The sequence below is a fragment of the Ascaphus truei genome, chromosome 2 (genome assembly GCF_040206685.1).
Source record: "Ascaphus truei isolate aAscTru1 chromosome 2, aAscTru1.hap1, whole genome shotgun sequence".
Lineage (NCBI taxonomy): Eukaryota > Metazoa > Chordata > Amphibia > Anura > Ascaphidae > Ascaphus > Ascaphus truei.
Window position 1 is genome coordinate 143380005 of NC_134484.1, and position 27929 is coordinate 143407933.

Here is a 27929-nt window from a genome sequence, read left to right on the forward strand (position 1 = left end):
AGTAACCTTTTATGTTGTGTATGTCTGGGTTTAAAATGTTCGGCAAAGGAAAAAAGTGATCTCCATCACCACTAGTACAGTGTATTATTGAATACCTCTATATTTATGAAAATATTGTATAAATGTGATAAAAGATTACTGAGGGGAGAGAGGGATCCTGGTGGCTGCTGGAGGAGGGACTGCGAGATGTCAAGTTACCCTTCTCCCTACTAAAGCAGCATGCATGGCCTGAATATTAAATAGTAATGACATATTATATACCATTTTTAAATAAATGACATCCAATAACAAAGACTATAATAATGATTGAAAGTAACTGTGCCAGAAGAGATTTAAAGTACTGTATATTTTATTGAATACAATTCACACATTTAACCAGTAACAGACACACAAGGGGAACATCACTGGTCCTCAGTGTGAGCGACGTCATAAAAGGGATCAAATCAGCTTCCGCCTTGTACGGTCACGTGTATCGGATACGCAGTCGGCAGTCGACAGTCGATTGCTCTCTCCTGTTACATACACGCTTTGCCAGAGGCGGCGCTGTACTCTACAGTATATACACACAGTACAATATATTTTTTTTAAAGGGTCGCGTGTCCTCCGCATCGGTCATTTCGGCACTCCTCTATCCTTGCCTGATTACGCGGAGCCCTGTCAGGGTTGTAGTCAGCGGCAGCAGAGAATCCTCGCGGTAGCGATGTTCCTGTGCGCGCGGCTTCGGCCCGGGGTCTCGAGCTCGGTAAGTGACGACGTCACAAAGGGAAGCCGCTAGAAGCGGCATTTATTGCAGACGGGGAGCGCGCGCTCCTACTCGCGCATTGGAGGCTCTCTGCGTTACAACTGCAAGCCTGCCGGCAAAGGCATCGCGTCTATATATATACCCCGCACGCGACCTTCACCTAGCGAGGGCCGCTGCTAGGGGAGGGACAACCCCCCTTCCCCGCCAGAGAGATTGACACCGGTCAGACCGAGAGTATCTGCAGTGCCCATGAATTTCAAATGTCATTGTTGAGAGCGGTTTCGATGGGCGCCCTAGATTGACTGTATATAATTCTGGATATAATATATATATATAATCACACTTGTGTATGTATATGCATGTATTAAAGTGTTCTCTGTATTCTCGAGCAGTTCTGCGACAGAGCAATTATGCATTTCTAACATGGAAACAACGTCTCCAGTGTTGTAAAAGCCAACGCGTATTTTGTTATGTGAGGTTGTGAAAAGTGGCAGAAATTGTGTGGTCTATTGGTATACCTCTGCACAGTCATATGCAAAGCAATGAGATACTGGCCACTATGGCAGTGAATAAAGTTCAACTCCAATATCTCTATGAATTTTGCTCTATTGATGGACCATGACGTTGCATCTCAGGTTTTCTATTTTGGTCCAACACCAAGACATGGCTCAACCATACAATACAACCACCGCACACTCAAATGGCAAACATCATAAAGTAACAACTTTGAAACAACTACTCAAATTTCTACTCATACTATTACTCTCTTTAGCAGGTGATATTAAACCTAACCCAGGCCCTCCCATTACAACTCTGTCCCATACCCCTGAGAATACCCCCTTCAAATTCCAAAAAGGGCTACTTGTCGCCCATATAAATATCTGGAGTCTGCTGCCCAAACTGGGTGAACTAAGAGCATAAACCCAAAGCCATCGTTCTTACAGAAACATGGCTAACCACTAAAACCCCTGATGCACATATTGCCATTCAGGGATACTCAATTTCTATGAGAGATAGGTCAAAGAGAGTAGGAATGGTGTTATTTTATATAGCAGACACCTTACAATTTACACTGTTAAATTGCCCCCCAAGCCCACCCTGTTTTGAAATCCTAGTTGGCAGAATATGCCTCCCCTTTTCGAAGCCCATCTTGCTTGCTGGCATCTACCGCCCCCCTAAAGCCCCTCTACAATCCCTGACTATCACCCAGTTTCTTGGCTCAATTTCCTCTATGAATGAGAAGAGTGAGCTGCTAGTTCCTGGGGATTTTAACTTGAATTGGCTTGACCCTAAAAACCACAAAATCCAGATACAAATCAAATCGCTTAACCTATCGCAACTCATTTCCCAACCCACCACACGGACAAACCTGAAATTGCACAACCATTCCTTGCTTTACTGGATTCTCTCCTCAAATCCCAGCAGAATCCAATCCTCTGGCATCCTTTCTGACATTTTCAGTGACCATGCAATAGTGTAATGTGTAAGGAAAATTAAACCACCCCAATCAAGCCCTAAAGTTCTCACTAGAACATTTAGAAACTTTAACCCACAACAGTTTCTGGATGACCTTACCAACTGCCCTTGGCACAGAATCGATTTAATTCCAGACCCTGATTCTGCGCTCGACTATTTCCAGTCCGAGTTCTTAAAACTCTGTGATACCCATGCTCCACTACGCAGAATAAGGGTACGGGGTGCCCACCTTCCATGGGTTACACCTGACCTTATAGCACTCTACCAGTTCAGGGATGCCTTGTGGAAAAGCTACAAAGTAACTGGCACTACCAAGGATCTCAATCACTACAGATGCCTGCGGAACGTGTACAAGGCAAACAAGGCATGCAAAAGCACAATATTACTCTGACAATCTCCTCAAGAATACATCAAACCCAGCTAACTTCTGGAAGGTTATCAACAACATATTCCAGCCTTCTAACCATCAACAGCCAAGTAATATCACTAAGGGGGATATTACTCTGACAAACCCCACCGACATTGCAAATGCATTCAATGATTACTTTGTGGGGTGTGCTACTAACCTATTAACGAAACGCAACCCAAACCACAAATCTGGATCTCATCCTGGGAGTACCCATATAGCCCCACCCCCTCCCAACACTGCCCACAATTTTCAATTTGGCCCAGTATTCGAAGAGGAGATTATACAAGCGCTCCTCAAATTAAAACTAAACAGCCAATGTGGACCTGACCTACTACAATCTAGGTTCCTAAGACTTGGTGCCCCAGCAATTGCCAAACCAATTGCTTCCATAGTCCACTCTATCCTGTCTGCAGGCCATATCCCTAAGACCTGGAAAACTGCCAGAGTTGTCCCAATCTTCAAAAGTGGGGACAAAAACACTGTCTCAAACTACAGGCCAATCTCCCTTCTCCCAATCCTATCCAAAGTCATGGAAAAATGTGTCCACTCCCAATTAAGCGATTACTATAACAAGACAAATTTCCCTAGCCAATTACAATCAGGCTTTCACCCCAAACACTCCACGGTAACTACCCTGCTAAAAGTTTGCAATGTAATCCAGTGTGGAATGGAACGGGGTCAACTCACTGGTGCAGTATTCCTAGATTTTGCAAAGGCTTTTGATACTGTTGATCATGCTATCCTGCTTAACAAACTCCAGAGCTCTGGAATAGGGAAGCATGCTTTAAACTGGTTTCAGTCCTACCTATCAGGTAGATCCCAACATGTGTCCATCTCGGGCTCTAAATCCAACCCCCTGGATATCACCTGTGGCATCCCGCAAGGCTCTGTTCTGGGGCTCCTACTCTTCTCAGTGTTCATCAATGATCTTCCCACAGCTTGTCAGGAAGCCTCAATACACATGTATGCAGATGAGACAATCATATATGCACACAGCCATACCCTCTCTGACCTTGAACACATACTTCAGTCTGACTTTTTGAGACTCGAAAACTGGATTTCCCAAAACAAACTGTTTTTAAACATTGACAAGACTGTAACAATGGTATTTGGGACCAATACTACATTTTTAAAGCTTCCAATGACTGAGCTCCAGATCAGAAACAACGCTAACACCACCCTAACTCCTGTTACTAGTTTTAAATACCTTGGCATATGGTTTGACTCCCTCTTAACATTCGGATACCCTGACATCCAAAACCTATGCCAAACTAGGTGTACTTTACATCCACCACCAGTTTAAGTTCTTACAAAACTAAGGCTATCTCACATTTTAATCTGGTCTGTAACTGTTACATAAGCCTATAATATACATCTTCTCTAACTGTGCATGCAATGTATTGTATATAATGTATACCCTGTTCATTTATGTAACTGTATTTGTAACCATGTATTATTTGTCATATTAACTATGCCCAGGACATACTTGAAAACGAGAGGTAACTCTCAATGTATTACTTCCTGGTAAAACATTTTATAGATAAAAATAAAAATAATTTGGACTTTTTGCAAAGTGTTGCCAGTCTGTGCACCCCTGATGTGTGTAATGAGACTGCCAGTGAAGAGTTTAAATAATGAATGCACTGCAGGATTACAGTATAACTAGTTTTGCGTGGATCAAAATAAGAGATCTGTGCATCTTTACCACGTTAACACGTTCACTTTCTGACTGGCCTTCAATGAATTGCCTTGTCTGCAGCGTCCGTGGTTTTGTAACGCGGTATTTTTTAAACATTTTTTAAAGAAGCAAAAAAAAGCAGAATGTGCTCAGGGGGCAAGATATGAGCAGTTAAACCCTTATTAGGCTTCATTGGGGGGAATTGCTGCTTAAAGCTGCAGACCAATCAATATCCTATGTGTTAAAAAAAAAAAAAAAAAAAAAAAAAAGTCAGCTCTGTGCCATGAGAAAATACTTGTAGCATTTTTTTTAAAACTGACATTTTTAATGTATTATAATTAACCAGCATATTTTTGTTTCTATAGCAACCATTTCCCAAGTCACATTCCTTTCGTCTTCTGAACCAGGCTCTGGCACGCCCCTTTTTTGAGCCCTGCCCTCTCTCTAGCAGTGCACCAATTGTATAGACTTTGCATCATCATTGGTCCTCTTCTGCTGCACTGAAAGGCATTTAATGAAAATATGAGCCGAATCTTCGCTGATCGATCAAAGGAGAACGGATCGATCTGCAACTTAGCTAATTACTTATCCTTGTGTAGATTGTATTGATGAACTTATTAAAGGGGGGGGGGGGGGGCAGACAGCAGCTTAGACTGCTGCTTTAAAGTAAAGTTCACCGCTTTCTCACCCCCCCCCCCCAGGACTGAAGCCGATAAACAAATATAAAGTACACATGTATGTTATGAAGGCTGCAGTTTTGTTCTTCTCTGTAGTTTTGCCATAACTTTTTGAAACAATGTAACAAACCACCCACTTGTGCATTTAAATGGTGGCTCTAGGGGGGGTCTTGTTTGACCATAATTATTTGGTGATCGTCCCACACACATGGTTTCTGATTCCTTGGATTCACAAAGGGTTCACTGGATATTCTGTGCATTCTCTTCAGCTCATAAGTCTATGGTTGAGTCCTGCCATACAGTTTACCAACAGGTTGATTGCTCAGATTATAGGGTTGGACTAAGCAAAACCGCAGGCTTTCCGCTTCCCAATGCTATCTCTACTAGTGGCTGAATTTGTGTGTTCAACTTCTTTGCGATCCATCTCTTTATTGTACATTGGTTTCACTGATTTTCTTTTCTGCCTCCATTGCCTTATTAGAAGTGCCTGGACCTGCATTAAATCTTCCTTGCAGATTACATCTGGTCACTATGGGAGAAAGCTAAATGGCCCATAGACCTAAAAATAATATTTGCCAGTTTACTGGATAGAGAGAACCCAAATATTTGTTGCCATTCTCTTGCTCTCAAAATTAGCTGCCGCTGAGAGCGCTGATATCACCAACTCTCCAAGCATGAGCGCAGGGTGTCCTGCATAATTTTGCAAGCTGGGACGTGGATCGGGGCTATTTTTGTGCGTGTGTGTGTGCATTGACCTGCTGAGCGCGCTTCAAAGTTAATTTTGTTCGTCTCGCCAAGCTTGGGAGGGTGTACGTGCACAAAGGCAATCCTTTTGGGGTGGCATTCATTCACCTCTTTGCTACCTCCCTTCCCTCTCTCCCTCCCTCCCTCCTTTTTTTTTTTTTTTTCTTCCTTCCCCTCCTTTTTTTCCTTCTCCTTTTTTTCCTTCTCCTTTTTTTCCTTCTCCCATTTGCCTTTTCATTCTCCCTGCTCTTTGGCTTGCTGTCCCCAGTGTCATCCACACTCCTACCTACAGTATTATGTATTATTATTATTTTTTTTCCGTTTTCAATGTTGTGTTTTCACTTTTTTTTTATTATTTCTGTACATTCATAGTATGATTGATATAGGTGCAGCCGACCCTTTCACTTGCAGAGGATCGCAGCGAACCAGGTTGCCAGCGGAGGAGAGCAGGACCACAGCGCTATTGTAGGGCAGACACCGGAAGGAGGGGCGTTTGACATCACAGCGCTGGGGCGTGCTCCCCCCGTACCTCCGAAGCCCCCCGCGCGTGCACCACCCCAGTACCTCCAAGGCCCCCGTGCGTGCACACACACCATTACGTGGTCGCCACCTGCACTATCCTGTTCGGCCGCCTGCGCACATCATCTTCGACTGCCCGCTCGCGCACAGCTTCTTGGCCGCCTGCGCACAGCTTTTTCGCCCTCCCGCGCACAGCGTCTGCCGGCCCATGCACACAGGGTTTCGCCGCCTGCCGCCTGCGCCCCCCCTAAATACCCTCCTGTTTATGCACCACTGCATTTATCAAAACAAAGACACAACACACACACACACACTCTCAATCACAACACACACAGCCACAACACACACATTCAATCACAACACACACAGACGCACAGTCACACACTTTCACCTGGAAGGGGGGGGGGAGTACAAGTATGCTCCGGTCCCCCGTGTGCAGCTGCAAACAGACAGGAGGACGGGATGTCTGTGTGCAGTGAAGGCCCCACTCCGGCAGCAAGCACAGAGAAGCAGCAGCACAGAGCTTGAGCTTCTCCACCCTCCCGCACACAGCCGCCTGCGTCCCCCTAAATAATCTTGCGTGCCCCCCAGTTTGCGCTCCGCTGGGTTAAGGAACCCCAAGTAAAATTCTGAGCAACCACCAACCCTCTCTAATAGCAACTCTGTGATTAGATGCATCGTAAATTCTTCTGTATTTGATACAATTTTCAATTGACCAGAAAATTGCAGGGAACCCTTTAGGGATGCCCGGGGAACCCAAGTGTTCCTAGGAACCCTGGTTGAAAGATACTGCCTTAGTGATACCAAACCCTATGTTTTTAAGCAAAAGGAGGACCCCACTCTAGAATTCACTGATGGGAATTAAGTTCCTTCTAGACCTAGGGTCATAGGAGGACATGATTAATACAGAATAGAATTTCATATTGCCTCAAACACCAAGTACCGATAATTACATTTATTTTTATTTACCAAAAATTCACGGGTCTTGAATCACGATCAGCCAAATCGCTATCTCCTCGAATCTCTCACAGTCCGTTGACTTTTTTCCTCCAGAAATATGTAATAAGTATACAATCTTGGGGATCCAGCGCACATTGTAAATATGTTATGTACCATTGCATGGGATAGAGACTTAATTCTGGATATGATCAATGTACTATCACTGTATATAGATGTAACCAGACTTACTGTGGTGGTCCTGGCGACAAAACATTAATCCTGCGGAGGGTCCGCTCCGAATGCGCGGGCCACCCGCAGTGCGACCACAGCAGACACGGTCTCCGACGCCGCACACTTTTTTTGTGTCTCTCTTTTTTTTTTTTTTTTCGTGGCTCTAGAGACCGTCTCTGTACATCTGTACATGCATCAGGCATTATCTGGGACAGGAGTGCACAAACTGGGGGAGCCTGACATTTTCTGGGGGGTGGGGGGATGCTGCTCTTAGAGGCCCTGCGCTCTTCCCCACAACATTTAATTGAAATGCCGGGGCAGCGCGAGAGGCCTGTGTATATCCCTTACCTTGTCTCCGGCGGCTTCTGGTGACACGTCACCATGGCAATACGACGTCAGATGAAGCCGGAGAAAAGGCGCGGGGGGGGGGGGGGACACGGACGGGGACGCATGAGCAGGCAGGGGGCTGCAGACAAAAAAAGTTTGTGCACCTCTTATCTAGGAGAATAATCTGTCATTATAGCATTTTTATTTTAAAATATCAATATAACTGCGTACTGTAGTTACTAAGTTTTGTCTTATGTTTTTTGGGGGGGGTGTGGAGGGGGAGAAGCATGTATTTTAATTAAATTGTAAGCTCTTCGGAGCAGGAACTCCTTTACCTAATTGTTACTTTTATGTCTGAATCACTTATTCCCATGATCTGTTATTTGTATTATTTGTTATTTATATGATTGTTGGGAGTATTACTACTGTGAAGCGCTATGTACATTAATGGCGCTATATACATACATACATACATACCATTCATACATTTTAACCAATGGACGTGGAATCCATTTTAGAACGATGAACATCCCGATGGTAAAGCTTGGTTTCTAAATACATCCAGAATATAAATGTACCCATAGATTCTGGGACTGCAATAACACTCTTCTCTTCCAGGGTATTGGAGAAAGGGGCACATTTTGACGCATCTCAATAACAAAAGTTTTGTTATGGAGAAGCTTTATAGTTTGGTTCAACTAAATTAAATTTGCTTTTTCTTCTGCATTATGTTATATACCCAGCCTGAAAATAAATGTGCTGTATCATAAATGTAAAGGTTTTTAAGATTTCTCCAATGTGAAAGTAATTACTGTAGCCAAATTAATTTAGCTTTGGTGGTTCGGAAGTAAACTTCCCTAAACATGTATTATGTTGTTTGTGGTCCTTGAGGATGGAGTTTGGGCTAACCTAGTCTAATGCAGTGGTTGTCCAAGCTCTCCTCTGTGCCCTGATCCAGACCCGTGTCCTATTCATATGCAATGGTGTGCCCAGTGGTATGAGAAACTGTTCTAAAGGATGGGCTCCAATCGTCTCCTTAGTGAGGCCAAACCTGGATGGATGGATGACCAGTAGATATCCTATTAATAATATATTCGTATATATTATTTATCTAATGCTACACAACCGATGTTTAAAACAGACAAAAACACGTGTGGGATTTGGAGTGAAATACTTCTTTTAATACATGAAACATTATTACAAATCGCATATACAATGAAACAAATAAAATAATTTACAAAGGGTATATATTAAAAAAAACATTAATACTACACTACTGATTATATATATATATATATATATATATATATATATATTTATATATATATAAAAAAAAAAAAAATCTAGGATTTTGAATGAAATACAGCTTTAACAATAACACAACTCTTTTATCTTTACCAGCTCTCTCTGCCTACAAATATTCCCCGTATTGTTAAACCTTTTTTTTTTCTTTTTTTTCAACAGTGACATCATCCCATATCAGACAATTCATATGATCTTAAAAGAGAACCATGTTATTGAACTTGTTTGTTTGGGATTTTTTTTTTTTTTTTTTTAAATAATGCAAAGTCAAATTGCATATGTATTTAGAGCAAATAAAGTTAAATAATTCAGCAATTCTTGGGATGGCTACCAATCCTGCAAGATAGAAAGTGCTGAATAAAGGTTTTAGGCCTGGGAGAGTTTAGGCTTTTGTGACAAGTTTGTATAATGAGCAACCATTATGGGCTAAGTTGCCTTATCCACTGTCAATTTCTATGTTTATTTTGTAGTTGTGAGATCATAATCGGATGACTGATCATTAAAATGAGCGTGTCTGAGCTGGTAATTTTAGGTTTTCCGGGTGTTAATCGTCCAACCTGAATTATGTAAATGCCATCACTTGTCACAATGTACAGTGATGTTTTCAAGATTGAAGGTTTCAAATGTCACTTTCACCTTCTAAGCAGCAGTTTGTGACTACAATTTGCTCTGGAAAATGTGTGTTGAATGGAACCCGCAGGCATGGCTTTAACAGAAAGTTGACTGCAAAGTTGTTTTTAATACTAAAGTTGGAATAATCAACACAATCTGAAAGCGAAAGGGACATTTTGATGTAATAAAAACAAGCTATGTAGGGTCGTCTTCAGAACGAACATTAACATGCATTTGCTAGGAGTGGCAGGGTGTGTGTTTTCAGTAAGTAAGTGCAGCTCATTTTCATATATATGTTTCTAATTTCCTGAGCGGGGGTCCCCCAGCTCCTGATATTTGTTTTGCCACCAGGCAAATAATACTTTCCCAGTGGAGACACGATGGTCATGTTTATTGAGTGTTTGTTTTTGTGTGTCACAAACGGGCACTATATATATATATATATATATATATACAGTGGTTGACAAATCACCAAAAAATCTACTCGCCGAGCGAAAAAATATACTCGCCACCTAGTACCACACGTGTGCTGCTTGGGCCAATAGGAGCTCGCCACGATGTTAAATCCACTCGCCCGGGGCGTGCAAATTTATAGGTTTGTCGAACACTGTATATATATATATATCTATCTATATATATCTATATCTATATCCTTTCACAAACTGGGATTGTCTGCGAAGGTCAAAGAACCATGGAACTTGGGATCTCTGCTTTAAACGAGCCATATATCTGAAGCTTCCAGATGTCCCTTCCAGGAGGTTCACAATGACTATTATAATCTATAGTTAACCGCTGCAACCCTGGAGGTTTTGTTTCACCATGCTAATGCAAATACTTTCAGGGTTTCCATGCTGGTTCAGTAGCGCAGTATTGCTTTGTGGCACGTGATGTAAATAGAACAGGGCCACAAAGTAGCGTGCTGCATTGCAGAGTCCAGAAGGAAACTAGCCAGGTTGCCCCACGCCCTTGCAAGGATATTGTCTTCCAAAAGTAAGGTTACTTTGTGAGCCATAAAAGCAAAACCTTGCATCTTGGTACATTTGAACCTGATCTTGGATGCACTGATGCTATAAATCAATACAACATGCGTGGCCACTGTCTGCTCAGTTACTGAGCTTGATGCTTTGTCGTGAGCACCTCAACCATCTCCTCCTGCAAAGTGAGGTGGTGTATGTATGTATGTATGTATGTATGTATGTAATTTATTTTGTGTGTGTTTATAATGGGGGGGGGGGGGAGGGGGTGGCGATCAAGGCACTCAGAAAATGTAGGCGCCTGGGATTTCTCCATCCCTGAGAGGGATTTTGCAGACAATGGCAATAAGAAAAATAAATGTGCAATCCCCTTTGACACGTAATGGGTTAATTGGCTAGCTCCGTTTTTTGTTTTTTTTGGTGTGTGTGTTTTTTAAAATCTTAATTTTTCAGTTTGAACGTGACTGTAATTTATTATATTTGGCTAGACTTTGTAGTTTAGTTGAACATGACATTTTTATGACCTTGTGTATATTTGTATTCTATTCTTGCATATGACACTGCCTCCTACCTCCCACATCAATTTACGGAGTGTGTTGGCACCTTCTAAATAACAATACATTGCTTGTTTAGTTTCACTACGAATGCAGCGGAGGAAACAAAACAGACGGACTTTGATCTTCGTGTTGTCTTGTGTTCCAGGTCAGACGATACTTGCACAAAACTACAAGGTGCACTTCAGCCGGGGGAGCCTCATTCGCGGTAAGCTTATTTGATCTTTTTCCAGTGAGCCAGAGATGCTTCCGAGAAGAACTAGCAATACGTTCCTAATTGCCTTATTTAGCCCAGAGAGAGCTTGTCCCGAAAGGCTGTGGGGCACTTAAAAAAAAAAAATCAAATACAAAAATACCTAGTTCCAGCTTTCCAAAACACAGATGATTCTTTTTGCTTCTCTAGTGAAAGTGTACCTTATTTCTCTATAATCCGTTTAAATTCTAAAAGCCATTTGTGTACTGTTGGCCAGCGTCAGGCAGATAGGTATGTCTTGGTATTTCGGCTAATTTATTTATTTTGTTGCGCTTTATTATAATAGTATTTTGGGCGTAAGGATGACAGAAGCGGACATATAGGGAGAAAGGAATACCTGGTGGAATGATGTTACAGGTGGGAAGTGTGAGTTGTTGTACAGAGGTGCACTAATAATCTTGTGGGCTTGGTGATCACCCACTGCCACACAATGTTTGTCTTGTCAATAGAAAGGTCGCCTTGGCCTAGGCATTTCGGTTAAGTGCATTTTATAGTCTTTATTCTTTTCTAGACTGAAGTGTTTTGATAAACGCATGGGGATAGTGTGACAGTGATTTGAGGAGGGTACAAATCCAAGTTTGTGTTGGAGGGAAAGAGGGGTATCATGTACTGTAGTTACAGGGAAGAAATCGCGATATTCCCAGTCTCCATTTTATCGTGACTAAACTCTGAAATTGTAGGCTATAAAGCACAGACCAGGAATGCTTTACAGAGGGGTATATGTCTATATCCATTACATGGTCATTTTATCAGGCAACATGCTTAATCCAGGGCTATGTTATTAAGACAATATTGGGTGCGGTGTACACAAAGTAGAACCGATGCAGGAGAGACTTTAACTCTCAGCCATTAGCAGTGCTGTGGTTTGTGCTCGGGGCGTGTAATTACTTTGTAAATTACAATGGTATTAGCTTTGTCAGGAGGCTGTTGGAGGTGGTGAAGAGCTTCTGAGAACCAACGGTACAGATTGTGAGCAACTGGTCACAACAGTGCTGTTATGTCTGATACTTAATTGGGAAAAAAAATGACTAACATACTGTATAAGCAGTGGGGACGTGTGCAGTGTAACATACTGTATAAGCAGTGGGGACGTGTGCGGTGTAACATGCCGTATAAGCAGTGGGGACGTGTGCGGTGTAACATGCCGTATAAGCAGTGGGGACGTGTGCGGTGTAACATACCGTATAAGCAGTGGGGACGTGTGCGGTGTAACATACTGTATAAGCAGTGGGGACTTGTGCAGTGTAACATACCGTATAAGCAGTGGGGACGTGTGCAGTGTAACATACCGTATAAGCAGTGGGGACGTGTGCAGTGTAACATACCGTATAAGCAGTGGGGACTTGTGCAGTGTAACATACCGTATAAGCAGTGGGGACGTGTGCGGTGTAACATACCGTATAAGCAGTGGGGACGTGTGCAGTGTAACATACCGTATAAGCAGTGGGGACGTGTGCGGTGTAACATGCCGTATAAGCAGTGGGGACTTGTGCGGTGTAACATACCGTATAAGCAGTGGGGACGTGTGCGGTGTAACATGCCGTATAAGCAGTGGGGACTTGTGCGGTGTAACATGCCGTATAAGCAGTGGGGACTTGTGCAGTGTAACATACCGTATAAGCAGTGGGGACGTGTGCGGTGTAACATACCGTATAAGCAGTGGGGACGTGTGCAGTGTAACATACCGTATAAGCAGTGGGGACTTGTGCAGTGTAACATACCGTATAAGCAGTGGGGACTTGTGCAGTGTAACATGCCGTATAAGCAGTGGGGACTTGTGCGGTGTAACATGCCGTATAAGCAGTGGGGACTTGTGCAGTGTAACATGCCGTATAAGCAGTGGGGACGTGTGCGGTGTAACATGCCGTATAAGCAGTGGGGACTTGTGCAGTGTAACATACCGTATAAGCAGTGGGGACATGTGCAGTGTAACATACCGTATAAGCAGTGGGGACTTGTGCGGTGTAACATACCGTATAAGCAGTGGGGACGTGTGCGGTGTAACATACCGTATAAGCAGTGGGGACTTGTGCAGTGTAACATACCGTATAAGCAGTGGGGACGTGTGCAGTGTAACATACCGTATAAGCAGTGGGTACTTGTGCGGTGTAACATGCCGTATAAGCAGTGGGGACGTGTGCGGTGTAACATGCCGTATAAGCAGTGGGGACTTGTGCAGTGTAACATACCGTATAAGCAGTGGGGACATGTGCAGTGTAACATACCGTATAAGCAGTGGGGACTTGTGCGGTGTAACATACCGTATAAGCAGTGGGGACTTGTGCGGTGTAACATACCGTATAAGCAGTGGGGACTTGTGCGGTGTAACATGCCGTATAAGCAGTGGGGACTTGTGCAGTGTAACATACCGTATAAGCAGTGGGGACTTGTGCAGTGTAACATACCGTATAAGCAGTGGGGACGTGTGCAGTGTAACATACCGTATAAGCAGTGGGGACTTGTGCAGTGTAACATGCCGTATAAGCAGTGGGGACTTGTGCAGTGTAACATGCCGTATAAGCAGTGGAGACTTGTGCAGTGTAACATACCGTATAAGCAGTGGGGACTTGTGCAGTGTAACATGCCGTATAAGCAGTGGGGACGTGTGAGGTGTAACATACCGTATAAGCAGTGGGGACGTGTGCAGTGTAACATACCGTATAAGCAGTGGGGACTTGTGCGGTGTAACATGCCGTATAAGCAGTGGGGACTTGTGCAGTGTAACATACCGTATAAGCAGTGGGGACTTGTGCAGTGTAACATACCGTATAAGCAGTGGGGACTTGTGCAGTGTAACATACCGTATAAGCAGTGGGGACTTGTGCAGTGTAACATACCGTATAAGCAGTGGGGACGTGTGCAGTGTAACATACCGTATAAGCAGTGGGGACTTGTGCAGTGTAACATACCGTATAAGCAGTGGGGACTTGTGCAGTGTAACATGCCGTATAAGCAGTGGGGACTTGTGCAGTGTAACATGCCGTATAAGCAGTGGAGACTTGTGCAGTGTAACATACCGTATAAGCAGTGGGGACTTGTGCAGTGTAACATGCCGTATAAGCAGTGGGGACGTGTGAGGTGTAACATACCGTATAAGCAGTGGGGACGTGTGCGGTGTAACATACCGTATAAGCAGTGGGGACTTGTGCGGTGTAACATGCCGTATAAGCAGTGGGGACTTGTGCAGTGTAACATACCGTATAAGCAGTGGGGACTTGTGCAGTGTAACATACCGTATAAGCAGTGGGGACTTGTGCAGTGTAACATGCCGTATAAGCAGTGGGGACGTGTGCAGTGTAACATACCGTATAAGCAGTGGGGACTTGTGCAGTGTAACATACCGTATAAGCAGTGGGGACGTGTGCAGTGTAACATGCCGTATAAGCAGTGGGGACTTGTGCAGTGTAACATGCCGTATAAGCAGTGGGGACGTGTGAGGTGTAACATACCGTATAAGCAGTGGGGACGTGTGCAGTGTAACATGCCGTATAAGCAGTGGGGACTTGTGCAGTGTAACATGCCGTATAAGCAGTGGGGACGTGCGCGGTGTAACATACCGTATAAGCAGTGGGGACTTGTGCAGTGTAACATACCGTATAAGCAGTGGGGACTTGTGCAGTGTAACATACCGTATAAGCAGTGGGGACGTGTGCGGTGTAACATACCGTATAAGCAGTGGGGACTTGTGCAGTGTAACATACCGTATAAGCAGTGGGGACTTGTGCGGCGTAACATGCCGTATAAGCAGTGGGGACTTGTGCAGTGTAACATACTGTATAAGCAGTGGGGACTTGTGCAGTGTAACATACCGTATAAGCAGCGGGGACTTGTGCAGTGTAACATACCGTATAAGCAGTGGGGACGTGTGCAGTGTAACATACCGTATAAGCAGTGGGGACGTGTGCAGTGTAACATACCGTATAAGCAGTGGGGACTTGTGCAGTGTAACATACCATATAAGCAGTGGGGACGTGTGCAGTGTAACATACCGTATAAGCAGTGGGGACTTGTGCAGTGTAACATACCGTATAAGCAGTGGGGACTTGTGCGGTGTAACATACCGTATAAGCAGTGGGGACTTGTGCAGTGTAACATGCCGTATAAGCAGTGGAGACTTGTGCGGTGTAACATGCCGTATAAGCAGTGGGGACGTGTGCGGTGTAACATACTGTATAAGCAGTGGGGACGTGTGCAGTGTAACATACCGTATAAGCAGTGGGGACTTGTGCAGTGTAACATACCGTATAAGCAGTGGGGACTTGTGCAGTGTAACATACCGTATAAGCAGTGGGGACTTGTGCAGTGTAACATACCGTATAAGCAGTGGGGACTTGTGCAGTGTAACATACCGTATAAGCAGTGGGGACGTGTGCAGTGTAACATACCGTATAAGCAGTGGGGACTTGTGCAGTGTAACATACCGTATAAGCAGTGGGGACTTGTGCAGTGTAACATACCGTATAAGCAGTGGGGACTTGTGCAGTGTAACATACCGTATAAGCAGTGGGGACTTGTGCAGTGTAACATACTGTATAAGCAGTGGGGACGTGTGCGGTGTAACATACCGTATAAGCAGCGGGGACTTGTGCAGTGTAACATACTGTATAAGCAGTGGGGACGTGTGCAGTGTAACATACTTGTACCAGAAGTTTAAGGAAATCTTGTGCTTTTTCTTACTAGGTGCAAACTGTAAAGCAAAACATTGATAAATGAGCTCTCGTATATTTATATATTAGAGGTGTATAAATCTGTATATGCATGTGTAATTCTATTGCAAGAACCGTCTTATTTCATTTGATGATGGCTTGTGCGTGTACTTGCTTGTAGCACAAAGATACCCCTGAGAACAACCCAGACACTCCCTTTGACTTCACTGCTGACAGTTATAAGGTACAGTATGTACTAACATTATGTATGTTTGTTATGAAACCCTAGACTAGAGCAAGCTTGGATTAGGCTCTTGCATAATACCATTAGTGGTGACAGAGGCTTTAGCATGATTTCTTTGCTATTTTCCACGAGCCTTTTCACCACTGAAGAGATTTACGTTTGTAATAGACCTATATTTGTATTTTTTTTTTTTTAATAAAGAAAATAGATTCTATACTTGGCAATTACCCAGAAGGCCACAAAGCAGGAGCTGTGATCCCAGTACTTGACCTGGCACAACGGCAACACGGATGGCTGCCTATCTCTGCTATGAACAAGGTAAGGTTGCAGTTACAGATAAAATGACACTGGTGATAAGTGCTGCATGTGGTAGGGGTGAGGAGCTTGTTCAGATAGCTGGGTAGCTTGCCCAGAAAGTATTTGAAGGCAAGACAGGAAAGATGAACTTTGCGCCTAGACCCAAGTGATAACCAATCTAGTTCTTTGAGCATTTCGCAGTGATGTGTGTTGTAATTGTATTGGAGGACAAAGCGGCATAGTGAGTTGTTTAGGGTATTAAGTTTGCCAAGGTGAGTTTGGGTTGCCGAGCCGTATACTATGTCCCCATAGTCTATAATTAGCATCTGCTGTGCGATACACTTTCTGACCAGCAGACTTAGGGAGGATTTGTTCCTATAAAGTACACCTAGTTTGGCATAGTTTTTGGATATCGGGGTATCAATGTGCAACCGTAATGTTAAATGGGAGTCAAACCATATGCCCAAATATTTGAAACTAGAAACGGGCTAGCTTTAGAAATGTAGCCTCGGTTCCAAATACCATTGTTACAGTTGGTGTTTAAAAACAGTTTGGTTTGGGAAATCCAATTTTCAAGTCTCAAAAAGCCAGATTGAAGTATGTGTTCAAGGTTGGGAGAGTTTAGGGCTGTGTGCATGTAAGATGGTGTTATAGTCTGTGCATAGTCTGCTTTGGCAAAATCTACTGTAGGAGCAATCGTTTATAACGGCTCTGTCTCACGGCAGCATTTCGGAAAGTCAGAGAACATGTTTCCAAGAGTAGGGCACTGAGACTTGATAGTGACATAGCATGTGAAGTAAGCTAGGCCTTGTCCAGTCCTTTGAGAAGTGACACCCGGGGGGAGGGTTATACAGTGAAGCAAAGGGGTTTTCTTTAATTATTACAGGCAGAATTTGTAGGAGCCTCTCCTCTTTTTTCAGGCTCCCTCCCTACCTCATTAACAAGGAGCCTATCTGGAGATATTATTTCACCAAGTGATGGCACATAAGTCGATTTACCTAACTTCATATTATTGTGGGTAGGCTTTTGATTAGCTTTATTTGAGCATAATGATGCAGCGCACAGAGCCAAGGCCTCTCTGCATCTCTCCTGTGCCAGTACAAACGCATGGGGATTAAGTTCCTCCCAGTTGCGGGTAGGACAAATGTTTTTACGAATCGGGCTCCATCAGTTCCTCCGAGTCGCCCTGTTCTCCTCCTCACAGCAGGTTTTTGTTCGACCGGGTAAGGGGGTGGACCGAAGGTTTTTGTTTTTTCACATTTCAGGGTTTTTTTTCTCTTTGGAGGTGTTAACAGTTGGGCACTAGAAGGGGAAGTACCTGAGCACCATGCGTAGTGTTTGCTCGCTGGGTAGAACGCTTAACCACAAGCTCCAAGCGTAGTGCTTGCTCGCTGTGAAAAAATGCTTGGATGGGCTGGTTTTGGTTTCGCTTCCCCACCCTCTACGGGAAGTATTGGGGTCACTGCTATGGGAACGGGCTGCAACCATGCATAGTATTCCAAAGGCAGAGCTATCTTCTACGATCTAACTATCTATAGATACTTCAGATCCTCTCTTGAGTCCTCATGCTTCTAAATGGAACAGTCCAGGGGTGCATTGGTGCTCAGTCAGTCTATGTGCTCTATGGTATGGGTGCACAAACTGGGGGGCGCACCCCTTGAGTTTTTTTGGGGGGCGCAGCAGTTACAGAGGCCCCGATCTCTTCAGCGCGAGGCCTCTGTAAACTCACCAGGCTACGGTCCACGCGTCGCCATGGCAACGGGGATCACGTGACCATCACATGACCCCACAGCTTCATTTGACACTGCATTAAAGGTAAGGTGGGGCTCAACCCAGGGGGAGAGCAGGAAGGGGGGTGAAGCACTGGGAGTTTGCACACCTCTGCTCTATGGTGTCTTTCCAAATATTGAGTCAAATAATGTCCGGAAATGCCTTCAACAGTCCACATAAACAGTCCAGGTATTGGATGTTTCGGAGGATTCGCGCCTAGTGGTACCCACCACAGTATATGGCGCAATGTATACTTGAAGGAATGATAATGTATGAGGGGGTTAACAGTCATAAAGGCTACTGCCTGTTACTTTTCTGAAGCCCTCCGCTCTCAGTGGCTCTGGCAATTCCTAATGCCGTGCAGAATCCATTGAAAAAAAGATGTCCAAACGATGTCTGTGTGAAACAGAGCACAACCTCGACAGGAACAAAAGGATCATGACAGGCGAACTCCCATAAAAGTTTTATTTATTCAGCTCACATACTGTAAGCAGCAACAAGTGAAAAAAATAAATAAACAACCTACGCGTTTCACGCTCCTGCGCTTTATTAAGTTGTGAGGTAAATGAATCAAACTTACATTTTTATTCATGCTGGTGCATTGGGAGTCATCATCCCGCGACGCGTCACTCCTGAGCTGTAGTGGATAACGTCACTTCCTATTGACTGCCAGAGTTAGCAGACCCCAAACCTGAATAGGAAAACTTTATTGGTCTCAACATTATACACAAAAATGACAATCCCATAGAAAGACATATACAAAACGGTTTTGGAGCGCAGGTGTTTTTTTAATTTTAATCCTGTTAGTGCTTATGTGAGTTGAATAAATATCACTTTTATGGGAGTTACCCTGTCATGATCTTTTTGTGCCTGTCCTGTGCGGTTGTGCTCTGTTTCACACAGACATCGTTTGCTACTAATTGGAAACCTGAAGGATGGTGTGTGCTCTTCAGTAGTAAGTAAGTGGCTTTTAGTATTGCAGGTAGAAAGGTTTTTTGTTTTTCTGACCTTGGGTGTGGCCGCCTTGTTGCATGAGACTCTCCTATTCGGGCTAATTGGCAATTATCTCTGTGATTATTGGGCCTCCTCCCTGCCAGTGGGCTCGGCTATGAGCTTTTCCTGATTCTATTCTGAGCTTCTGTGCTCTGCTGCCTATTTATAATGCACACGCTATGTAGCTTAGGGGAGATTTTAAGTAGGGCATTTTACAGTGGGCCTCACTGGTGCATAGTCTAAAATATACATATATTTAAAAATATATATATATATATGTGTATATATATATTAAATAAATAGGAAGAGATACACAGCATACTTGCACTCTGCTCTTCTGACACCAAGTAGTGCGTATAGATTAAAAAAATGGCACTCTTCTTGCTTCTGCAGAGCCTTGTCTGGTCACCATAATATTTCACCCATTGCAGTATTCACCTGAGGCTCCAATCCTGATGAAGGGAGGTTTATCCCCCCCCCCAAAAAAAAATTCATAGGGCTTTACTCGGTGCACATTGCATTATTTATTGCTCAACATAGTCAATGTGTGTTGGACACCATTTCCATCTGTGCTACTACGGTTTTGCTGTATTGATGACTTCTGACACCAATGCCTGGTTTTCTTTTATTTTATATAAGACTAATACACCAAAATGTGGGCCCTGTCAGTATTTCCATATAGTCACATGAGCCCTTTTTATGAAGACTGGTTTAACAGAATTGGTTAAGAGAAGTAATATTGCTGAGCAGGATTGTAACTGCAGATCATTGCTCCAGATGAGTGCAAGAAAACTTGAATATATTCAGATTTCAATTCTTGTAACTTTGCAGTTGGAGCTTTCTTTCTTCTGTAGTGGAGTTGGCCAGTAGGAGTCTAGGATCTTACCTTTTTATAGCCTATTTTCCACTTAAGGAGAGCAAGTATCATACTGAACTCCATTGTGTAACACAAAACATTGTTCTAAATCCCTTATTCCCTCACCTGCTGTCTCTGTACATTCCCCAGCAAACCTCTTAGATTGTAAGCTCTTCGGGGCAAGGGATTTCCTTCCCTATTGTCTGATTTTGCTGCACTTATTGTATTATTATAATTCCCTGTACTGTATTCTTTGTGAAGCGCTGAGTACACTTGGCGCTATATAAATAAAGACATACAATACAATGATTGTTATTTTGACACACTGTTGATGGCCACACAGACATGATGTACGTATTATTTTGGTTTAGGTGGCTGAAGTCTTGGGGATGCCTGCTATGCGAGTGTATGAGGTGGCGACGTTCTACACCATGTTCAACCGCACTCCAGTTGGAAAGCATCACATTCAGATTTGTACAACAACACCGTGCATGTTGCGGGACTCTGACGGCATATTGGAGACCATTAAAAAGAAGCTTGGTATGACATATGTCTATTTCTCTCTATTAACTCGCTGACAGAGAAAAGGGGGAAGCTGGATTTCTGGATTGCATTTGATTGATTTTATTTATTTTACTCTTTGTTTCGCAATAATATTTAGCAAATGAATTCATTGTAATCCTATGCGATATGAAAAGCACAGTGAAACACAGAAGTACCTTAAGATTGCTTATAGCATGATGTACAGTACATAAACCTAGGCTATTGGGGCCACTGATGACCACTCCATCTGCTCTGTTTTCACTGTTATTGAGAACCCAGCTTATCTACGTTTGTACTCCAGCTTCTAGCCTTAAAGTACGACTCGCCCCATGCATTAATAAATCTGTCAAATGCATCCACGACCTTTTCAGTAGAACCTACAGTATATGACCAGCACAAAAGAATAAAGTGCAATAAATGTACATCTATTCTGATACTGTAATGGTTAAAGCAGTGTAATACAATTACACGTATTCATTTTGTGCAGGTCAATTATGGTGTTTGACCAGGGGAAAGTGTATTGTGAAAGTCTGTTTAAAAAAACTAAATTGTAGTTGAGTACAGTATGCTATGGGCAGATATGTACTTTATCAGCATGTTCCTTGTAGTAGCCAGTGTTTTGTATTGGTGACCTGAGTCCATTTGTTAAGGTCTTTTGCGACCCCTCCCTTTGTTCCTTTGTTTTCCATGTTGGACATACTGTTTTTTTTTCTTCTCGTGGTGAAGAACCTAGACAATCTTGAAAGGGCAATCCTTCCTAGGACCAAAGTGTCCTAATGGCAATGACCTATTTACCTAGATAAATCAGGGTGACTTTATACAATATTTTTTTTTTTAACACAAAAACCCAACACCTATAAGAATTTTAAATAAAACATTTTTGAAGTTGGTTTGTAAACATAGTGAGCTGAGATTTGGGAGGGTGTAGATTTTTCATCTGGCTGCTTCATTTTGTGATATCACTGTGCTCAACAGTTTGCACCCACAAAGCCCATCTATTTGCACCTCCCCTTATCTTTATTGGGTCTTCGATAAAGATAGAGTGGCATAAGGGCAAAGAAAACACTTGATTGACAAACCCTTCCTAATTCAGAGGCCCCTACGAAATGCAATTTGTAAGTAATAATCAAGAGAAACAAAACCAGCCAAAGTGTTGCGTTTAGCATGGTGAGATTTCTTAAGAAGACCAACTTGGCTGCTGTTTTTACTAAAGGAATTTTTTTCTGTCAGGCTGATGTACCTTTTTTACTTTCCCCTGCCTTTCCTCTTTTAGTGAACTTTTAAACACTTTGCCCATTAACCTTGGAAAGGGTTTAGGTCAAGTAGTTAACCAGTTTGAGTGCGGAAGAAATTGTGACCAAGTGCAGGCAGTGTATGTTCATAGAATAAAGAAAAGACACAGCGCACAACGCTCATAGTGCATTAAAAATATATAATGTGATGCAAATAAAGGTGAGTATTAAGCGTACATTTAAATAAGAAAAACAGGCATTGGAGGGTTAATGTTACCCATACACCACTCGGGACGACAGTGAGGAAGTCTTCAGTGTGCAGACACAGCACTCCTGGCGTCACGGTCACTTGCACCCAGACTGGGTCTTGACTGGTAACCAGCTCCTGTTGTAGATAGCAGTTCAGCAGGGCTCACATTGTGTATGTTCATGTTTATACAACAGCAGTGCAAGACAAGTATGGTTTTGAAAAATAGTCTGCCATTCTGTATTAAGTGCCCTCTGAAACTGTAGGACGCCAGTTCATATATGATCCGTGCGATTTGACACGTACATTTGTGCACATCTGTGAATTCTTTGCTTTTTATTTTACGATTGTCAACCAACCGTATGCAGCCACCATGTACAACTTTAGTATGTGCATCAGGCTAACTCTGTGTTTACACTGCGCAGGAATTAAGGTGGGAGAGACTACACCCGATAAACTATTCACACTCGCAGAAGTTGAATGTCTCGGTGCCTGCGTAAATGCACCAATGGTTCAAATAAATGACAACTATTATGTAAGTATACATATATTTTGGAAAAACACTGCTGCAAAGTCTTTTCTATCAGAATGTCTATGATCTATAACTTTTGGATTGAATTTGTTTGTTCCTCGGTCAGCCTGTAGTTTTGTTCAATGACCATTTTAGCATGCTAAGGCCAAGTTATCAATGGCCTTTCTGTGTTAAAAGACAGACTACACTTACGTTTTAATTACCCTTGTGATTTCTTCAATCTGTTAGACCAAGTGTAAGCATTAACAGGAAGGCCTAATGTTGTCATATATGGCAGAGGTAGTGCCAGGTAACCTAGAAATCAATGTAACTTGACATGGCTTCCAATGCTTTCTGGGAAAATTCAATGCAACCAACGTCAACAGCACAAATGAATCTAATAGTGATACATTGCTAAAGATTATATATTAAAATCACTTTTCAGACACTTGCTGCTGTTGCTAAATGGTCCCAAAACATGGCAGTTGATAGTTGAAATCATGTAGTCTATTTGTATTTAATGTAATCATTTTATTGAGCTTTAGCTCTTAATATTTTAAACCATTTATGAACGTGCATAAACATATTCTCATTCGTTTGTCATTATTGGGGTGTATAACTCTGATAACATTATTTGACATTACTCTATACGATGCTAGCAGAAGACTAGAAACTGTCCCTTGTGAGCTTGTTTTGGATCGGCACCATGTGAAAACAAAATCAGTTTCAAGCAAACAATCAAGGTGTTAAACTTCTACAACGGAAGTTTTGCATTGTAACGTTTGAGGGTTTTCTTTGTGTTTCGGTTGTGCACCAATGTATAACATATCGGTACTTTAAGATTGTTGCTGTGTTACAAGCAAACTAGCATACCTGCTAATCTCAAATCAATGAGTGGAGGCTTTAAGTAAGGGTATTAGATGTGTAGCTGGCTTCTGTTGTGCAGAGGATGGAAGACATGCAGATCCGATAACAGAGCAGTCACAATAAATATTTAATCACCTGGCACTTGAGTACAATAAGTTTTTTTTAATATTACCTTTATGACTGGAATGACAACATAGAACATTACAGTGAAACGTGTTATATTGTCTGACTTCATTTGGAAAAAAGGCAGCAAGATGTTTTCACACAGAAATTCATATTGAGAGTATTTTTTAATACAACACGGGGGTGGGGTGGGGGCAGAAGGATGATGTAATGTATTCTTGGTATCTCTGCACCCTTCCAGCAAAGAGGCTCCTTTCTTGAGAAAAATTAAACTTAAAGCAGCAGTACTGCCCCGGTCCCTTTTTATCATTAAGCAGGGGGTCCCTGGAGCTTGAACAATGTTCACTTTAGCTCAGAGGACCCCTGCTTCCTGAAATACTTCTTGATTGAGTATTCTGGTGGCACAAAAAAAAAAAGTTTAATATACGCAGCATTTGAGTATTTTTAATGAAAACTAATTACTTATGCTGCCGATCAGTAAATAGCCTGCTCTCTGGGTTCATCTAATGGCCGCCTTTCAATATATCCTTCAATCAGTGGAACACAACTACAATATAACCGTATATTATTAAGGGTTACCCATTCTCCTGCTGGGAACACTCTTGTTAGTGATAATTTGTTGCCGAACCTGGAGGGTGGCAGTTTGAGGGAAGTACGTAACAAAAAAGCGGTGAATTTCTGGAATGGCCTCCCATGAGAGGTGGTAGAGCAGGAGTGGCCAACTGTAATCCTCAAAGGGCCAGGTCAGGTTTTAAGGATATCTCTGTTTCAGCATAAGTGGCTCAGACTTATTGAGCCATCTGTGCTGAAGCAGGGATATCCTTAAAACCTGACCGCAGCAGCCCTTGAGGACTGGAGTTGGCTACTCCTGTGGTAGAGGCTAAAAAGTGTAAGGAAATAAAAAAAATGCTTTGAATAGACAGAGATTTGATTCTTTAATATGTGGGATTGCGAACAGAATTTACAGCAGATAAAAAATGCTCAGACTAAGTGGTTCTTACCTGCTGTCAAAGTGTTTCTAAGATGACGGGCAGATAGCAAACCATGTAGCATTAATTATTTAGCAAGTATATCTCATCATAGCGTTGTTAAATGGAATTTTTTTTGCTAAATGTTCAAATAGCTCCTGAACTGTAATTTCTCTGCTTTAGATATTGCCGCATCCACGGGTTTCGGTTCTTACTTGGGAAAACTTATCAGGACCAAAAAGTGTTGGAAAACTGATCAACATCTGGTGTGTGTTCAACACCAGATGCATAAAACTTGTTTTTTAGTTCATGACTTTGCCTCTAAAGTCTCAATGTAATATAAACATTTTCCATGCACAGGCAAAATGTCAATAAAAGTGAACACATTCCTGTATTTTGTGACCAGGTTGAGCCACTGCTTTTTTCATGCTCAAAAGAGAATTGAATGAACTTGTCCTTCCAACCTTTTTAGATATTGGTCAAATACAAGAATATTTTTTGTTTATAGTAATATTTTTATGAATAATTACAATACAAGAGTATTGCTTAACATAATAGCATAGCATTCAGTAATAAAATATCACTTATTCGTAATCTGTTTGATCACATTCCAAATGGGACAACATGGCTAGTGTGGCTAAATTCGTTAATGATGTGATTATATCCTGTATAGATGGAATTACTTTGGATTTCCAATTACAAAGTAATAGTCTAAACTTGCTATTCATCTTTGCTTATTTTGGAAGGTGATTTGATTAAGAATATTCTTAATAGTGAAATGATCTTGCAAGTCTGTGGATTCATCTAGCTACTTGTTAATCCCTCATTCTGCAATGTAAAATGTTATGAAATGTAGCTTTGCTTTCCCTTAACTATACTGGATGAAAATCCTTTAGACCATGGAAAGTACATATTTGAGTACTACTTGTAGAGTCAGTTGACAGACGAGGAATTACTCAATCACTTGGCTTTGTTACAATATACAAGAATACATGTTTCCTTACATTTTGAATACAATTTTTGTATGAAGTAGCAAGACAACCATAACTCATGTTTGTACGCCAGGACACGGGTACAGAATATCATCCACTTTGAATGTAAAATTATACAAGCGTGAGACATTTATGTTCACTGGTCGTAAAGGTGTCCTCGTTCTTCAGTGCATTTACTATGCTCTTATCAATACAGGGTTGATTCACAATTAGTTATGGATAATGGGCAGCTGCTGCATTCTTTCCAAAAAGTTGTAGCTATTACAACGTGGTGATCCGTTACTGAGCAGATCTGCACAATTATGACATTTAATAGGCCCACACAAAAACAAATGGCATAAATATAGGTGATTTCTTACAACAACAAAACAACTTTAGTTGATCTTGTATCCACAAAAACAAAATCTCTGGTGTGTTCGTTCAATACTTTGTTTCTGTTGACGTCACAAATTAAACACAATTTTAAAAGTTAAGAATAATTTTGTAATCACACTTTGAACTTGCAGTCCTCAAATAGGGGGTATTTTGGCTTTAACTACCAAAAGAGAATATTATGTCTTTAATGTATGTTCTTGAAGATTTGAAAATACGAGATGCACTAAACTTTGCTTCCCTTTATTTAAAAATCTCCAGATATCTAAAACTGGGTCCCAAAATTGGCAAACAGAAACGGCTTAAATCTTGTCTGAAGTATAAAAAAATGCTTTGTAGCGGTATGCAGGGTAGTCACTTAATAGTTTAATATCCTACAGTATGTCTTGTGTTCTTTATTTAAAAAAACACAAAAAAAACACTTAAGCTGCTGGGTAAAAAGGTAAATAAGTGCACATTTTGTAAACTTTCTTCTTGAAACTTCTATCATACACTAAAGTAATAGGTAACAGGGGTATCATTTCCTTAAATAGCAGCAAGTTTACAAATCCAAAATGAATATCTGCAGTGTTACAAAAGTAAATCCCTGTCGAGAGAAGTTCTTGTGAAAGGTAACTTTTAATAGTAAACGCTTAAATCACTTTATAACCTTTTATAGATTGGCGTTAGTTACTACAATTCAATGCTAACAATGGTGCTTTATTGATTTGGTTAATCTCACAGCTCTCATTTATAAATATGAAAAGGGTAGGAGCAGAAATAACACCGCCATAATTCAGGTTTGGAATTCATATTGATTTATATATGCAATTTACAGGAGGATCTGGCACCAAAAGATATTGAAAATATCATTGACGATTTGAAGGCTGGCAAATTTCCACAGCCAGGCCCAAGGTAAATCAATATTCTACAAACTGGTTATTGTACTTTGCTAAATTAATTCAATCACACACCTTAAATGCAGCAACAGGTAATATTCAAAGATGTTTTCCTTTTTGGTAGAAGCCGTGTGGATTGTTTTTAATTGGAAAAAACTTTCCTTCACATTTTCTTTATATCTATTGTTTTCTGTCCATTTACTCTCGATCTTTTGTGCTCTTGTTCTCACAATCTGAGAAAAAGGCTACTTTGTCATTGTTCAGTTCTAGAGTGCGTATATATATATATATATATATATATATATATATATATATATATATATATATATCTAACCTATATCTATATATATATATATCTATATATTCATATGCTTTACAACAGTACTGCCCTTAGGACATACATCTTTTACAATGTAGATCTACTGCAGTGCAAGCTATGTGACCATATATTCTGTATTTGCCAGCGCTGAACCAGGCCCCTGAACCCATTATTTTTTCCCTTCTAGCTCGGCTGCTTTATAATTGACAATGTGAGATTTTGAAAATGTATAATCCAGATTCCTTTTCTGATCTAGTTCATAGATCTAATAACCTGATGTACATTTAGAATGCAATATTGTCTTTACACAGTTGTGCTCATTGTTTGCATATAATAATTCTACTTAACTTGATTTCAGGAATGGCCGCTTCTCGTGCGAACCTGCTGGAGGACTAACTTCTCTGACCGAGCCACCAAAAGGACCTGGGTTTGGAGTTCGGGCAGACCTCTGAGTTCACATTTTAGCAACAAAAGGACAATTCGTATATCAATGTGTAATTTAAATAAAAATCTTTGAAACTAGATTGTATATTTTATTAATGGTGTACTCTAGGTAAATTCACAATGCTATACTACTAAAAGGAAGGACAAGCACAGGTAGTATTGTGTGCCAATCTGCTATGCTGCAAAGTGC

At 41.7% G+C, this 27929-nt stretch overlaps 1 protein-coding gene and 1 long non-coding RNA gene across 5 annotated transcripts in view; one reads left to right on the forward strand and one right to left on the reverse strand.

Moving 5' to 3' along the window:
- The first annotated feature begins 584 nt into the window (after positions 1-584).
- On the forward strand, positions 585-27817 carry NDUFV2 (NADH:ubiquinone oxidoreductase core subunit V2). The gene is made up of 8 exons (XM_075585364.1): positions 585-742; positions 11333-11392; positions 16265-16327; positions 16529-16645; positions 20615-20783; positions 22691-22800; positions 26916-26992; positions 27654-27817. The coding sequence occupies exons 1-8, from the start codon at positions 701-703 to the stop codon at positions 27745-27747; spliced, it is 732 nt and encodes a 243-aa protein (XP_075441479.1). The 5' UTR covers positions 585-700; the 3' UTR covers positions 27748-27817.
- Positions 9091-27929, reverse strand: part of LOC142486898 (uncharacterized) — a 43097-nt gene continuing 24258 nt past the window's right edge. Inside the window, exons 2-5 of one of the 4 annotated variants that reach the window (XR_012799073.1) lie at positions 22256-22403; positions 18975-19085; positions 16075-16124; positions 9091-11509 (exon numbers count right to left, since the gene is read on the reverse strand). This is a non-coding gene — a long non-coding RNA (uncharacterized LOC142486898). Of the gene's footprint in view, positions 11510-16074; positions 16125-18974; positions 20523-22255; positions 22404-27929 lie in introns of all 4 variants that reach the window. The other 3 variants (XR_012799075.1, XR_012799076.1, XR_012799074.1) reach the window with 3 other exon arrangements.